Source organism: Colius striatus, chromosome Z, assembly GCF_028858725.1.
Source record: "Colius striatus isolate bColStr4 chromosome Z, bColStr4.1.hap1, whole genome shotgun sequence".
NCBI classification, from domain to species: Eukaryota; Metazoa; Chordata; class Aves; order Coliiformes; family Coliidae; genus Colius; species Colius striatus.
This window is the reverse complement of record NC_084790.1, coordinates 34,147,235-34,164,401: the sequence shown is the minus strand read 5'-3', so window position 1 is coordinate 34,164,401 and position 17,167 is coordinate 34,147,235. Positions and strand designations below refer to the sequence as shown.

Genomic DNA, 17,167 nt, shown 5'->3' with positions numbered 1-17,167 from the left:
ATACATTGCTATTATGTGCCCACTGCACATTGGAAACAAAATCATGTAGAACTGAAAGTGCCTTTATTAAATACCAGAAAAACCGTGCAATATGCGACACAATGCAGAATCCTACTGTAAGTCATTTAACATCAACCAGGTATAAAAGTCCCTGGATATCTGAATGTACTCTCTCACAAGAAGTACATAACACTAACAATTACATCTTGGAATCAAGGTGCTTCGAACCAAAAGCACAAGCGCTTTCAAGACTGATGACAACTGAAATGAGATATCTGAATTTGTTTTCACTAACAACTACTCCAGGTATACATTGCCACAGAATTTCTTTTTTAAGAGGAACAATAAAATCCCTCAAATGCCTTTAAATATGGCATTAAAGTTATCCGGCAGTAAAACAGTCTGAGATACAAACTACCAGCTCTGCCAAAAAGAAACATAAAGGCTTCCAAGGCAGCTAGATGACTTTGCCCACTCGTTCTATACAGCTTTCTGTAGGGTAACGTTTGGTAAGCACAAAGCTGATCAAACTTCACAGAAGTGTAAAAGAAATCAACATGCTACGGACTGGAAGTCCTACAGGGTTTTCTGTTGCTGTCTTGCTGAAACTCAGAAATCTGTGAGATCCCTTAGTTAACCTCTACTTGGGGAAAAACTCAACTTCCTTACCTAATATGGAACTCTTATATGTGTCATTAAAGTCTCACATGCTCTCTGAATCATGCCTTCAGGATAACAGAAAGATGTTTCTTTCAATAGGCACAAAAATAGACACAAAAAGCCTGCAGCTGGTTCAGAACTGAAAGCAAGTTTACTTCATGTCTCACAATTCTTGGAATCTCTTTCCTGGAAGGTATCAAAGCTAGTTCAAGCCTTAGATACAAAGCCACATGAATCCTCATTTCCTAAACATATCCTTTTTTAAAGGAACAGATGTGTCTGAAGAACTTGTGTTCCGAGAGCCTGGAAGACAGCCTATGGGTTGTAAATGCTACTGTCATCTAAACTCAATCTTACAAACCACTAAAGTAGTTTTCAAAATCCTGTCACACATTTTCAACTATCCAGAAAAGACATTGTAACCATTAAAAACCAAGCCAAACAAACAAACAGAAAAACCCACCCAAAACCCCAAGGGGAGACCAGCAACGTCTACACACAAACATTCTATCACGATCCACCATCCAGAAATCCAGAGGTCTCCATATCTTCCAAGCTTCACTCCGTATCTCACGGTGGCACAACCAGCTGCTATGCCTGTGTTTGGCTGCCATAACAACTGCCATATGTCAGAAAAAAGGGCCTTTTGCTGGGCACCTGGTTGTGCACTTCTTCATCAATCATCACTGCAGTTACATGTCAAGCAGTGGGGTTTTTTTTCCAAAAGAGTAACTCTATAGTTTTGATTTGTATCCCCTGTTTACCTGATTTTTGCACTGACAGGTTTTGGAGAAAGGACCTCAAGCATGACCAGATAAAACTTAAATATGCCCTAGTTATGGTGAACAGACTTTGGTTTAGATCAATATAATCCACACATGAAGCTAATATGAGTTAAAAGAGATGAAGAAAAGGTGGAACTTCACATGCACGACATGGAAACTTAGGAGAGTGTTTCACCAGCAGACAGACACGCCTCCTCCTCTTGTAACAATACAACTTTCTGTCTGGAGAGAGACGTCACTGACTTGATGACAGTCAAAGCAATTCTAACAAAAATGCGCAAGGCAAGAAAAGTAAATGGGATTACAATCTGCATAAGATGGAAAATTGTTGTGCTGAATTCACTTAACAAGCATGTTAGAAAGAAGGCTCCAAGGCTTACACAAGGGTAGAGAGCCAGCTTAGCAAACATGAAGGCATGCTCTTTGCCACCATATCTAGCAAAAGGATGCAAAGTTTCCCCTTCATGCAGGAGGGCTGTAGTCCATATGGCAAACTGAAATATGCTGGCAAAAAAAGTGATAACACAGCTGACCTGAATGGCTTCTATTTCATTGTGAGACTTCTCTGCAAATTCACTGGTCAGCTGGTAAGCTAGTGGGAGACCACCAATGAAAGCCAACGAAAGTATGTTGAGCAGTCCCATTAATCGTGTAGCTTTTGCTATGTAAAGGAAAAGTGAGTGATGGACAAACCACAGGAGACCAATTGTTACAAATGAGCCAAAGTAGGCAAGGTAGTTTGGTCCATATTCACTTAAAGCTTTAAGAAGGCTGCCATGGAACTTCTCCTCAACTTCTTTGGGATCAGGGACATTGTCTTCACTGTGGAGAGAAAACTTATTTTACGTTACATATTACCGTTACATCACCTGAGGCAATGCTGAAGTACATTGCTTTACTCTGAGCAAGTAGGGAACAACAGCCATTGACTTTGTAGATTTCTAATTTGTATCTTAAAAACAGCATTTCAAATAATGGCTCTGCATATAAATTAGGTTTGAAATGAAATCTGAAAGGAAGTTGGCATTCCTTTAGGTTAATATAATAAAGTTGCCATAGTGACTACACAGTTTTTCTTGACAAAAGCCTCTTATCTGAAAACACGACTAAACAAAAAGGCAGCTTTGTTCTTCAAGACTCCCCACTCCAACTGCTGAAATGCAGGCCTCAGAAATCTGCCCTGTTTGTGTTTTGACCTTTCCAGAAAATCATAAAGTAAAGACCCCAGATTTTAGAAGTCAAAGACAATGTTTGGTTATATTTTATTTCCTCGAATATCACATACAGACAAAAGTTAATATTGTATATAACCAAAGTATTAAGAAGCAACACAAAGCCTTACCATATATCCAAAATGAGCAGGGTTGCTACAATAGCATAGACTCCATCACTGAATGCTTCTACCCGTTCCTTACTCAGAGGCTCACTGAGGTAAAAAGTGAAGGTTTCTAAGCTAAGGTGTTCCTCGTCTTCATCCTTTTGACCTGGAAACAAATCCAGATGCTTACCAATGACAGAGAAAACCAGGTGGTATAAAACAAAGTAGTTGAACAACCTTCTGTGACCTCCCTTTCTCTTTCTCCCCACCTGCCAAAATCTTTCTGTAGCACAAACAGTGCTGTTCATCTACACAGGTCATCCACTCCACTGTTTTTCAGCAGCTTCTTACTCTCCCTGAAGTTCATGCTGCTTTCAGGACAACATGCATTTCAGGGGCAAGCCCTGTCCTTTAAACAAACAGTACAGCAGACCACCAAGTGAATAATGACTCAGGCTGTAATTGAACAAAACATTTGAGCTAAATAAATGGATACTGTGCCTTGGGAAGCCCCAGTAGCTGTGGAACCTCTAGCAGCATGTGGAGAACTTACACTGCATGGCAGAAAAACTCAGTGGAGCATGGGTGCTGCACTGAGACATCAAATGGCCTGCTTTAAAATAAGTGCAGTCTTTGGTCAAAAGGTGGGGCTTTCGAGCTTTATTGGAAATGTCGAACAGCCCTAAAGACTGGACTCTGAATTGCCCAGCTAGCCAAGCTGCACCACTTCAGGAACATAGACAGGACAAAGAAAAAGCTTACAGCTACAGAGGAAGTAACGAGAGGAACTGAACGAAAAGCAAGTGTAATCCCAACTCAGTCAACAGAGCAGTTATGTCAGCCATCTGATGGACTTAAGACATACACAGACATGGCCCGACTGCAATTCGCAGTGCTCCCATCACAATAGACAGAGGCAATATTTATATGTGTTTATTCTCTGTCTCTGAGTCTGGCTTTAGCTGTTTCCAAGCACTTCTGTCTCCTTGTCTACTACTGCTACCACATGGGGGAGTAAAAATAATACTCCCATTTGCAGTCTGTACACAGATGGACTTGATTAGCAGCATCAGAAGCACAAAGGTGTTGAGTATTCAACTAATCCTGGGCATGCCATTTCAGAAGACATAATCTGTTCAGTGTTTTCTTAGTTTATATTGTGCTCAAAGAGGGACACTCTTTGAGCGAAACCTTTTGGCTAAGTAGGCTGGATGATACCACCTTCTCCTTTATTTTGGCAATCTCCTTCTTAGCACAGTTTAGGAGCAGCTCTGACTGTTGGTCTGGTTGTGCCATTGATAGTGCAGACAAAAGGACAGAAAGAACATAAGCAAGGAGTGTGAGGGAAGGCAGCACGGATTTAAGCTGACTTAAGCCATGTGTGAAGGCACACCTTTAGACCACAACAGTTAGATTAAAGAGATGTAATATTTTAAGCAGTTAATTATCCTGAAAAAGTTTGATGTATAGGTGCTGTGGTTGCCTGTTTGGAAATGTGGGACAATACAGTATTGCTGGGAAGAAAGGGATACAGTCTGCTTCTGATTCTTTAATCCCCATGCTCCCTCTTTAGGAGGGAAAAGGGACAGATCACTTCCAGCCATCATTCATGTATCTGTGTGTGTGTGTGTGTGTGCACATGTGCATATTCAGGACAAAGCAGAAAGGTTCTGCAGTCAGAAATTATTTTTTAATGTATTGTGCCTTATGCAAATCTAGTCACAAATTAAAGGAAACCAGGGACTGAGAGAGAAATTGTTTAGAAGCATGGCAATAGACCCCAAAATCACTATGTTCAAACACTGAAAATGGAAGAGAAGTAAAATTACTTCATTCCAGGCAGTCTGGATAACATGTTCACAACCTAATAACAGATCAGAACATACTCCTATGAACATTGTTACTCACCAACAATCTTGATTTTACACCATGTAATGAATCGAGTGAGATGTGGAAAAATGATTACGAGCCCAAGAAGCACATAAGACTACGGAGAGAAAAATGAACACAGTTTAAATTTACTTATCAAAACATAAGTAACTTTCCAAGTTTCACATTAAACTATTACTCTCAATCTTTAGGTATAATCACACTGAGAAATAAAAATCTTGACTTTCTGACATGGAATAGGGTCACCTAAAATACACACCTACTTCTTGAATACTGCATTTGCTGTATATAAATACTGTTTTTTGATAGCTAATATACTACCACCAATGAAGCAAGCTAAAACAACAAGAGGAAAAAAATCTGCTAACAAAAATGCGATAATGACTCTTTGGATGTTGGAGAATTATCCTGTGTGATACTTCTGGGTCCTTTCAACTTGAGATAGTGCATGATTCTATAATTCTACAACTGCGGTGTCCCAAAGATACCTCCGTGGGGTATAAGTAGTTCACAGGCTTTGCACAGGTCTAAGCACAAGAGCAACCTGGAGACTAATTTTGTTCTTAGTAATATTAAAAAAAAATACACTAGTGAGCAAGGCATGGGAGAGAGGGAAGTAAAGTATGAGGGAAATATTTTTCCAGTTAAAATTAGGCCTTTTCATGTTTGGACTCTTTAACTGTCCCTTTTATCAACTGCAAACTGACTCCTGCAAAATTTGAGGATTATTTAAACACTGCAAATGCCTATGGAATCTTCCTTAAAATTCAGTTGAATCCACATTTTCCTAGAGAAGAAGATGGAATAAGGAAGCTCAGGATACACCCTAAAACTAGATTTTATTTCCAAGTGCGGGTTTTGAGAATGATAAAAGCTCTTAATAAGTTCAGCAGTTATAATCACTTGTCTTCAGTTTGTGCAATACAATGTTTATTTCATGTAACTTTCCACATGATCTCACCTACTTCTGAGGAAGAAGTTACAGTTTAAAAGACTTGCTTGTAATTAGGAGAAGCATTAATAAAGACTCAGATGGAGGAAGTAAAGCAAATATTGTAGCACAATGTTCTTCAAAACTATCCAAACCTATGGGCCAAATTGCAGATTGTGAACTGAACACCTTCAGTGCAAAACAGCAGCCATGATTTGAATGAACACCACAGAACTGGCAACTGAAGGAGTCTTTATGGTTAAGAAGGACACCACTATTTTAACACGTGGTCCTAGATACAACTAATACAAACTGCTGCATCAAAGTTTTTGGTTAGCTGGGAGAACTTACCAAAGGAATAAAGAAGAAAGAAAAGATGGCTGCTAAAAAGCATAAAAATGGTCCCCTTAGGATAATCTTTAAGATATGGTGCTTATAGAAATTCTGATTTTCAGACACCTGTATCTGTTGGTTCAGTAAATGTGGGTGATAGAATCCATATACTACTATCACAGCCTGCAATAAGAAGAGGATTAATGAAGTTATTACATTAAAGTATATCCAGCATTTCAAATATAAAACTGTAAAACTATAAAGCAATCAATTCCAAAACATTTTCAATATTATGCTTCACTGCCACATGGAGCAATGGCCTTAGAAACTCTGAGATTTCATAATAAACTGCATGTCAAGATGTTAGTCTCCTCTGCAGAGCTTGTCATGACCATGGATCTTACATGAAGGAGAATCAAGACCTTCACAATACAGAACAGAAAGTGACAGACATTGTACAAGGAGAAAATCAGTGCCACTGCACTGAAGCTGAAAGCCCATGTTCACTCAGCCACCACTGACTGGCTCGGTAAGAATCTCAGCAGGAAGTCAATTGCTATTTCCACAAGTTATTTTTTTAAAAGTGGGAAAGGAATTACTATTCTGTGGACTTTGTGATCAAGTGATTTAGTTGCTCAAATCACTTTCACAGCACAGTTGCAATGCAAACTTTCATCTTATATACAGATACTATGTTATCACAACAGGCACAACTTTCAAAAAGAGCACAACACAAACAAAAAAGATATTTAGCAATTTCTACACATACTTAAGAAACGCAATTTTAGTTCTACTCAAGAAAATCTACTTAAAAGAGAAAATGTAAATAGATAGCTCCAATACCTGTATAAGGCCAATGACAATAGCACAGACACTGAACAGGAAAATGCCAAAAGGTACCTCTGGAAAGGAAGCCATTAAGGAAAACTAGAAAAAAATGCAAGTAGATCAAACATGTAATTAAGAAAAAATGTTGGAATAACAGCAGAGAAACAGATGCACTCTTCTTTCAATAATCAAACTAAAAAACCTAATTAATACTTTGCATTTAAACACAACCCCACAAAGTATTATTTCTAGCCAAAAATATGTACAGATATGGCAACCACAGGCACCTGGCTTTGTTCTCACATTGATATCACAAAACTGCTCTGACATTCCATCTCTGTAATAACCACAACCTGGCTCTTGGCTGAACAGAAATTTTCACAGTGTTTTCAGGGGACAAGATATTTCATAGCTGTGAAAATTCTTTATATTGGGATATATTTTTTTTAGCTTCTCTACCTCCACGACTCCCTGTTGTATTATTTTCTGCAACATTATTAGGTGGGGGAAAAAAAAAAAGCAGGGAATAGTATTACGGATGACACTGATAACTTTTAAAAAAGTGTTTCAGCTTCAAGGCAAAGTAAAAAGTATGTGCCCTTGCTGGTAAAGACTGTGTTACTGACCACAGCTTTATTCTTTGCAGACTAATACATAACAGATATATCAACAAAGAAACAGGTACCCATTATATCAATCTCTTCTGCACAGACAATAAAAGTAAAGATACATTTTAAGCAGCTGTTCTGTTTTGCTAATATGGTGTTCAGTTACAAATATGCTTGCTAAGTCTAAAGGTCATCTGACCTGAAATCATGAAGAATGTAAAATCTGCAGATGTACAAAATGAATGACTGGCTGCAAGAAACAATATTAGTGAGTGAAAAGTTGTACCGAAAAACTCTGCCAAGGTTGCAAAAGGAATATGTTCTGTCATCTAGAGAGGAGTTTGAAACACAGCTTTAGTTCCCTTAAAAATGCAAAACTCTCACCAGATAACTTGAATATTTTTCAATACAAATGCATTTTTAAAAGAAATTATGGGGAACAATGATCTTCCATAACTATTAATTTTTTTCTAGAATACTCATTTTCTGCTAAGACTATAATATTAAGTAATTTAAGGTTTTGACAAGTCCTCATGATTTTTTTAAAAAGTAAGGCTTAACTACTAAAATGGCTTCAGAGTCTACACTATAATAACATTTTCCTGGGTTTCTGAATACCCAGTATTCAGAATAGACAGTAAAGTCTTTCCAAATACATGATGAAAATAAACCCTCATAATTTAAATTTCAAATTTCAGAAAACTACTCACTGTGTATGGCAAGAAAGTTATGATCATCATACAAGCCTAAAAAAAGAAAAAAAAACATACAGAACAATAGGTAAAATACAAAGCAAGCAATTATCTCATTAAAGATGTATCCAGAGAATGCAACACAAATAGATCAAATGCTTGCATTATGCCATGGGAAAAAAACACATTTCTGAAGTTGTTGACCTTTGACTGTAACAAATGGCTAGTTCTGTACAGGACTTTCATGCCTGCTATCGCAGAAAACAAATCCAAACTGTACAGGCTTATTTTAGAAAACACTATAGTTTTATTACCAGTACCACAAGTAAAAGTTTTGTTACGGTTCTCAACAGACTTCTTTCTAAAGCAGCAGTGCCAAAAGTACCACATCTTGTAAACAGGTGTTTCTGATCTGTCAAAAACATTAATCTCTGATCACACATATTTCAGACATAAAAAAGCCAAATTTAAAAAAAAAAAAAAACTTCAAGCAAAAAAAAAAAAAAAGCATACCCTTGAAAGCTACATTAGGTATGAATTATATACTTTAAGCCAGTCTTCTAATATAATTTCCTGTAGTGTGATCTTGTGGAGTTTAAACTAAATATTTTTATTAGCAAAATTACCTGTGTGGTTACCCACTGTCAGACATGAGAATTTTAAGCAATATAGCAAATTACAAAGCTCTAGCTGAAAGCAAGAATATGTTCACCATTGCAGCATCCCATTACAACTATAAGTAATCAAGATATTATAGGATGGCTCATTAAAAAATACACTCAAATAAATGACAAAATTTTAAGAAGTAAGATTTAGGCAAGCGTAAAGCTCAAAACACTGATTCAGAGATTAGTCTCCCAGTGGCAGTTTTTGAAAGGTCATATAATCCTGTTTCAAATAAACTTCAGAATGAAATTCTGAGAAACTTAAAACAGAAATGACTGAAAATATAACTGATAATTGAACCTATCACTAAGATTTCTTGCCACAAAATACAGGACATTTAATTTCCTTAAGCCTGGAGGACAAATACTTCAGCTGGACACAGATGAACAGAGTCAAAACCTTTTCCTCTTCAGTTAGTCATCATGAACTTCAAACTAACCCGTTGCAGAGCTTCCTTTGGCTTATAGCAAAACACATGGAAATTAAAACCAAGTTAGTTCTAAATCAGCCTCTTTGGCAAGGAAGAATTCAAATTCTTTCTGTCTTCCTGGATTGGGAATTTGGCAGACTTGTGCCATTTAAATTAAAAAATTTTGGATACATACATACAGACTTAAGAAAAAGTGAACTGTAATTGCTCAAATATCCAATGTGTCTGATAAGACTCACCAGATTTAGAAGAGCGAGGACATCATCTATGAGCTCTATCACCTGAAACAACCTGGAAAGGCAAGGCAAAGGCATCATGAACAAGCCAACTCCCAAAATATGTTTTACAACACTGTATTCAAGTCATATGTTTCTAATATTATAAAGGAACCTGATTTCCTTTGCTCCAGAATTAATAAAAGTAGTCCAGATGCTAGAAAACTCATTAGCTCAAACATGGAAGTAATTTGTTAGAAAACTTTGAAAAGTGAGATACAAACCATGATGTTCATTCAGTTATTAAGAAGCTCATTTAAATTTGAAGGACAAGTAGCATATAATGTAGCAAGCTGGCTTACCCCCTTCCCGTATCCTTCTTCTATGTCAGAAATCATATACATTTTAAAGTAAATTTCCTTATTTTTAACAGCCAATTTATCTGCGAAAAAGTGATCGAGATGTCAGTTCTTACCCTTCAAATCACATACCAAAAACCTAGCAAGGCAGTGAGCTACAAATGGTTATCATTCCTTGGAAAGTGGAAGATATGGAGGTAATTTGGGAGCATGAGTTGATGGTGATTCTCTGGAGGACTTGCCACTTGGCTATACGATGAAATCCAGCCAAGACTACCAGGTTGCATTCTCCCACAGCAGTTTCGTTCCACAGCAGCTCTATCTTTTGCCACCTGGCACACCCAGGACTGGACAGCCTGCAAACTGCTAGTAAGCTGCATAAGGCTTATGTAGAATAATAGACTTACTTCAGGAAACACAGTAACAAAATTAAAACAAAACCTGCCTTGATTCCAGCATGATGCCTGCATGTTGACTTCTTTTTAACCAGCAGGACTGGGGCAGATGGTGGTGTCCACAGCTTTACAAAATGCAGCATCTGCACCATTACAACTGATTTTGTGAGAAGCACTGCTGTGGACTGACAGACAAGTTTTAGACAGCTGTACTCTATCAGTTCCTCCATTTGTGTACCAGAAAAGTTACAAAGTTGTGCTTTTTCATCATAATTAGAACTTTAATTCCATTTAAGATATGAAGTAAAGTGAAGGGTAACTTGGATTTAAGAGACATCTATAATGCTTTTTTTTCTCTTTATCACTGCGACAGTGATGTTAAGAGTATAATTATTCACTGCTTAGGGTAGCATTTCTTTACAAAGAACTTTTTGCAATATCCCACAAAAGGCAATTCAGAGATATATCAGCAAGATAGACAAGTGGCCACTTCCCATCCTTTCAAACAATAGTTTAACTTTGGAGTTAAATACCATGTTCCTACCTTACATGTGCTGCCCATGCCACTGTGACTATTAAGAAGGTCATCAAGTAGACTGCAATTTTTGCTAGAAGAAGTTGCTGAACACTTTCACCCAGTTTCTGAAAGTGACACCCACAGACAGAAAAAGGGAAGTATAAACGTTACACTGTGAAATTATTAGCAGTATTTGCAAATTAAGGACACGTAGTCATGTAATATATCTTTTGAAAATGCCTGACAAGAATGAAGTTCTCTTCCAACAATATTTTTACTATCATGCAGAGGAACTGGTTTGTTAGATACCTGAAAGCACACTGAAATGTGTAGTTAGAGGCATACCATGTACCAACACATCTCTTCAATATGTAAAAGGGCAATGCTCTGTTCACCTTGTGATTCATCTATGCATGCTCTCATCACTCTTACTGTGATAACGCACTTCAGAGGAGGTCTGGCCGCAAAACAACTCTTCTGCTTTTGTCACTGACTGCTGGAGTTAAAGTATCACACTGGTTTTTATGTGACAACTGTTAACAGTGAGGAAGTGTAGGGCTTAGGCACAGCAAATTTTTGCATGTTTTACAATGGCTTAAACAGACTCGTGGCACATTTGCCATGTTATGGATCATCCTTGAGTTTCCTAAAGTAAATGGGTCAAAATATTTGCATCTAGGTCTGTTTTAAGGAGCAGAAAAATATAACATGATAAAAATCCCAAATCCCAATTAAGTATGCTTTCTCAAATGATTAATTTGTGTTTCCTGACATTACTTTTTCTTTCACAATGAGCTGATTTTCTATTTCCTTCTTTTTCCATCTTTGCATATTCTGACTACACTTATTATTAACCTGATTTTAAAAGCAGCATTCAGCTTACACTAGCTAAGTGGTTTCTCTAAGTCCTGATGTATTACAAAAAAGAGCATAGACTTTCTGAAGGATACTTTGGTCAAGATGGGCAATTCATTCTTCACACAAATGTAACTGGATCAAATCTATGGCCTACAACATACAGCTTATTCAGGCTTTACATCACATGCTCTGCAGATGACACAGATCTTCTACCCCAAGTTCAGCAGCCTCTCCCCCCAGAGGAAATTTCTATTGGCTTTATTGTTAATGATATGGTTTGGGCTTTTTGAAAGTCTGGAACTTGAAATACCATCAGAGCACTAATTTAGGATGTTACATGTATTTGCAAAGACAAAAAAAACGACACAAGAAAGACTTTTGATACCTGATCAGGATGTATTTTTGTGTGAGCCACTGGCAAAATCTGAAACAATAAAATCTTATTACTACAGGGCTTCCTTATCGAGAGCTTTATTAAAGCCTGAACAACTCTGGGTGGTCGCGCATGTTCCTGGGTCAGCCAGACAGCAAGGGCCACCACCTCCCGAAGGCGGAACCCCTTTTCGGCCGCGCAGGGACCACGCCGTTCCTGTTCCCCGCGACCAGGGCCAGCACAGGCCTCTCAGGCCCCGTGGCCGGTGCTGCCAGCACACAGCAGAGGAAGTCGGCACGGTTTCGGACAGCGCCGAACAGGGCACGGCCGCCACCTAGGAGCCCGGGACAACCTGCGAAGGCTCGGCCTGCCGGGCATCCCCGCCGCGCCAGCCCGCCCTCCCAAAGTACCCCTAAACCCACCGCCGGCAGCCCGCGATCTGCGGCAAGGCCGAACTGAGCACGAACTAAGCAGGCCCCACGGCGCCACCACATCGGGCCGGCTCGAGCTAGGCGCTCACCATCACCGTAGCGATGATGGAGAGCAGCGCATCGCTGTAGGCCAGCAGCCGGTGCGACTTCTGTGTGCTCTCTAGCTGCAGCTCCCGGCCGCGCACCGGTTCGAGTTCCACCACCCCACCGCCGAGAACCGGCTCCATGGGCCCGCTGCGCTGCGCTGCTGCATGGGTAGAAGGCGGGGCGGGGCGGGGCGGGAGTGTGCTGCCCCTCCCGCGGCCCTCTGTGCAGCCGGAGACGACGGGCTGGTCGGGAGTGGGACTGAAGGGCCTACAGTACGGGGCCTGGCCTGAGGGGCGGCGGGGGGAACAACGTCAGTGGCCACTCCTGGTGCTGGTGGAAGCTGCTGAACTACTGTCAGTGGGAGGTGATTTTCTTCCATCTGGGAACGTGTGTGTCAGTGACATGAAATCCTGGAAGTTGTCAGCTGATGGAGGTGGCGTGAGTTGGTGTGTGCTCTTGTAATAGTTTTTTGATGATTAATTGTTGATCAAATCGAGCACAAAGGACAATGTGTAACTGGAGCTGAGAAAACCGCAAGAGGAACAACTCTGAAGGTCAAGATGAGAAAACAAGGCACACAAGACTTACGCATTATGTTTCGCAAAGAGATAGCGAACTAACGAACACGGTGTTCTGCAAAGATCAGCAAGCCGAGAAGCTACGAACACAGGAGACCACCAGGGTGTTACCAAGTATTACATCAGCTAAGAAGAGGGAAATAATAGACTGATGAACTTTGGGGGGGTTCATTTGCAAGCCGTGGTGGGATTGTAGTCCCCAGGCCGCCCAGCACTGTTTTGCTTTCCTATCCAATAAAGATATTAGCTTGAATTAAACTCGGAAATTTCTAAATCATCATTTATATAACACTCTGGGACGCAGAGTTGTTCAGCTTGGAAGAAACCTCCAGTTTCCTGTATCTATAAATGATGCATGAGTGTGTCACACACCACCAAAGCTCCATAGAGCTAATGTATGCCAAAGTTTACACTCAGAAAATAATAATATTTTTAAACTGTAACTGAATTCCAAAGTAACTTGCCCCTACTCCCTGCCCTGGTTTTTGTTTTGTTTCATTTTCTTTTTTTACCAGGCTAACCAACCTTCTATTGATTTATGCTATAGAATGGAATTTCCCTTTAAGCAAGAACAAGGAGACAAGTGTCAGGGGAAACAGGCTCTGGGATCAGAAGAAGGGGTGAATGCTGAGGCCACAGGAACACTGCTGAGGCTGGGATGACCAGGAACCAAAAGCTTCACTGTGTGAACCTGACTACTCTGCATCCTTCAAGAGGGACCAGAGAGTGATAGGGAGGGATCCTCCTGCCTCTAAAGGCCCAAAGGCCTAATTAGTGTGAAGTCATCAAACATCTGCAGTAACTGGGGGAAAGGTAAAGGTGGCCGAGGGAGATGACCACTGGCCAGTTGCCCAGTTCATACTCCAGACCCAAAAGAAGAGTGCAGGAAGTAAACTGAGCATGTGCGGTCATTTACATGGCAGGCAAAGGGCTACTAACCAATCACTGAAAACAGTAACAACACCTATGAATTATAGACTGTGCTCATGTTTTGCGAGTAACTACAGCTCAGGAGGCACTGCTGGGGTGTGCCAGCTTTGTGAATTTCCACCTAGCACCCATATCTGCACAAATATGCAATGGTACACCTCTGCTCTCTCTGTGTATACTGGCTTCTCACACAGAGGGTAAATGACCCCACTTTTAGGACAACACCATCACTTCAAACTGTTTTGACATGTGCTGCCTTCTGTCCTTTGGAGCTATGAACTTGTGGATTTTGGTTTATGTCCAGATTTTTATTCTGTTGGCACACTACATCTTCATACCATAATGATAGCCTATTTGGAAAATATATATATATATGTATTTGGAATATATATAGTCACAATCCCTGGTCCTCATGGGGGACTTCAACCTCTCTGATATTTGCTGGCAAAGCCACACAGCCAAATGCATGCAGTCATGTCCTGGGTGGAAGAGGAAGAGGTTAAAGACTTGCTGGGCAAGCTTAACACTCATAAGTCAATCGGACCTGATGGGATGCATCCTAGAGTGCTGAGGGAGCTGGCTGATGTGATTGCTAAGCCTCTCTCTGTCATTTCTGAACAATCATGGAGGACAGGCAAGGGGCCTGAGGCCTGGAGAAAGGCCAGTGTCACGCCAGTCTTCAAAAAGCGCAGGAAGGATGACCCAGGAAACTATAGGCAAGTCAATCAGACTCACCTCCATCCTTTGAAACAGGATGGAACAACTCATCCTGAATGTCATCACTAACCATATGAAAGAAAAGGTGGTTATCAGGGGGAATCAGCATGGATTCACCAAGGGGAAATTCTGTTTGACCAACCTGATAGCCTTCTATGAGTGCGGACACATTCCTATACGACCTGATCTAGGTGAACCTGCTTCTGCAGGGGGGTTGGACTAGATGATGTCTAAAGGTCCCTTCCAACCCCTATCATTCTTCGATTCTGTGATTCTATGATATAGGTTTTATAGTTTCCAGTCAAGTTGAGCTCAAATTTACACAGGTCAAATGCTGTTGCAAAGTGGTTTTATTGCAAACAAATTGTTGCAATCTGCTGTAACTGAGAGAGAATTAGAGTCTTGAAAACACACAGAAACTATGATAGGTTTTTGTCTGGCAGTGTCTTTGTTGTCACAAACTTAGAAGCTAGAAAGGCTATTCACTGAATAATAGATTTCATAAGAGAAATCCAGAGAAGAGGCCAAGAATTCAAATATCATGTGAAGAACTCAAATTGCAGAAAGCACTCTTTGATGGGGTGAAAATATTATTGGTTTGCAAACACCAAACTGAAAACTCGTTGAGAATGCAGTTCAATTCATAAATAATTGACCCAGCTTGCTGATGGGAACTAGATATCCAACATGTTCTAGACTGAAATACATCATGATACTGCATTGTTGTAGCACAGAATGCTGACTCCAGCAAATGGTAACTGATTTACCTCAGCTTCTGTATTAGCTGAAGCTGAAAGTATGAAGGCCAGATCAGAAATACACATCTGACTACTTACTACAAATTCAAGTAGATTTATAATAGACTTTTGGGAAGGAAGAGTCCAGTAGGCACACTGGAACTGCTCTGTAAATCTCCGAAATTCATAACTAGGGGTTGGAAATAATGCAGTTCAATCTAATCAATGGTTGGAAGAACCTGTTGAAAATCACTTATCTGTGCCCCAGACTCAACTCAAGAGAGATGTTTCTACAACTGGTGGAAGTCATCTCTTAAACCCATTGCAAGGAAGTGAGTGAATGCTATAGACCTACATACGTGCCAGAACCAATCAGTCTGAGAGGATGGCATGCCTGGAACTTTGGCCTTTGTGGAGAGAGAAGCTGTGGGTCTTGGCTGCACTCAGAAGCAAGAAGAGACCAGAGATGAAAAGCTGAAAAGCTGGGAGGCCTCACCTGGGAAAAAGCAGCAGCCAAGTAACTTTTAAACATGCCTGTGAGGAGACTCTCATGGGCCTTAGGAAAGAACAGGCTGGGAAATCGCCTTGAGATATCTCAATCGATTGCCAGAAACAGTCCAGAGTGAAGGGCCTGTACACAATGTAAAGACAGAAGTATTTTACAATGCAGCATAATAGAAATGAAAGATATTGAAGTTCTTCCTATGTTTTTCTATGCTTTTTATGAAGTGTTTTATGGAACATGTACCTTCAGCTTGAAGTGTATTTTATTACTCAGAATTCAAATAGCTCCAGACACACAGATCTCTGTATGCCTAGTTTAATTTTGTATTGTATCATAATAAATTATGAAGCTAAAGAGAGGCAATGAATTAGGTAAGTTAATGGATTTCAAAGGGCGATTGTTTTTGGTAATTGTTAATGGTGGTTTACAGCCTTTGTCTTTACTGCTTTCCTTCACACACACTTAAGTAAGCATTGTCCTCTGAGAACTGGGGTTTTTTTTTGGTGTTACATCCTGAAAACTTTTGTTCCTAAGATTAAAAAGAAAACAACAAAAGGCAAAACTGGAAAGGTTGCAGATGGCATCTTTCCAACCTCCAAACAAGTCACTCTATAGAGCAGTGTTTTTTTACTGACAGTGACTGGCTTGTTGTGGCACAGTAGCTACCTCTTGAATTACCACAGTTAGGCAGTGCCATCTCCAATTATTCTTGCAGCTGAAATACAATTTTCACTTTATTTTTTTGAGGGTTGACTTTGACTTATTGGTCTAAGTGCTTTGCCTTCATCACTGCTTTTATTACCTCAGATACCTTACTACTGGGAAGTGTCCTGAAGTGAAGGCATGCTGCTCCCTAGCAGTGGAAACTTCCTTGCAGAATGAACACACACCTCTTGTGAAATGTTTGGTGGTGGCCTGCTAGAGGAAGTGGTTTGTGATGGCTTTTAGTAAAGTCTTCAGTTGTACCTGAAGTTGTATGTGTGTCTCAGTACCAGCCTTGTTACTGTTTTAGGTAATGTTTTCAGAAGTGACTACTCATTTAGAGAACCCGAGCTGAACAAAATGTATGGCAGAAGTGTAGAGCTGCTCAGCAGACAAGGTCTTTCAACACCTAACACACTTGTTATTCCTTGGTAGCTTTGCAACACTGCACTATGCTCAGGTACACCCTTGTGTGGTGTTGTACTGCATTCTGAAACAAGCCAAAGGCAAGCAGTGCTTCCAAAGGGGCACGGCTTTTTTGCTTAGATGCTTAAGTCTAGCTGTTTCCTACTAGTATCTCTCGACTGCGGCAAATGCAAGGAGAAAAGGGGTCTGTAAAATT

At 40.0% G+C, this 17,167-nt stretch overlaps 1 protein-coding gene across 5 annotated transcripts; it reads right to left on the bottom strand.

The window, feature by feature from the left end:
• On the bottom strand, positions 1–12,612 carry TMEM175 (transmembrane protein 175). 5 transcript variants are annotated; one of them, XM_062019258.1, is made up of 10 exons: positions 12,379–12,612; positions 11,871–11,909; positions 10,655–10,752; positions 9,381–9,432; positions 8,064–8,099; positions 6,761–6,844; positions 5,936–6,100; positions 4,672–4,750; positions 2,788–2,929; positions 1–2,267 (listed from the first exon to the last, which is right to left on the bottom strand). In XM_062019258.1, exons 1-10 carry the CDS (start codon positions 12,514–12,516, stop codon positions 1,604–1,606), a joined length of 1,497 nt encoding a protein of 498 aa, XP_061875242.1. In that variant the 5' UTR covers positions 12,517–12,612; the 3' UTR covers positions 1–1,603. The 5 variants fall into 5 exon arrangements, with proteins under 5 accessions (XP_061875242.1, XP_061875245.1, XP_061875244.1 ...); XM_062019261.1 differs by having other exon boundaries at positions 6,044–6,100; XM_062019260.1 differs by having other exon boundaries at positions 12,281–12,469.
• Positions 12,613–17,167: the final 4,555 nt, after the last annotated feature.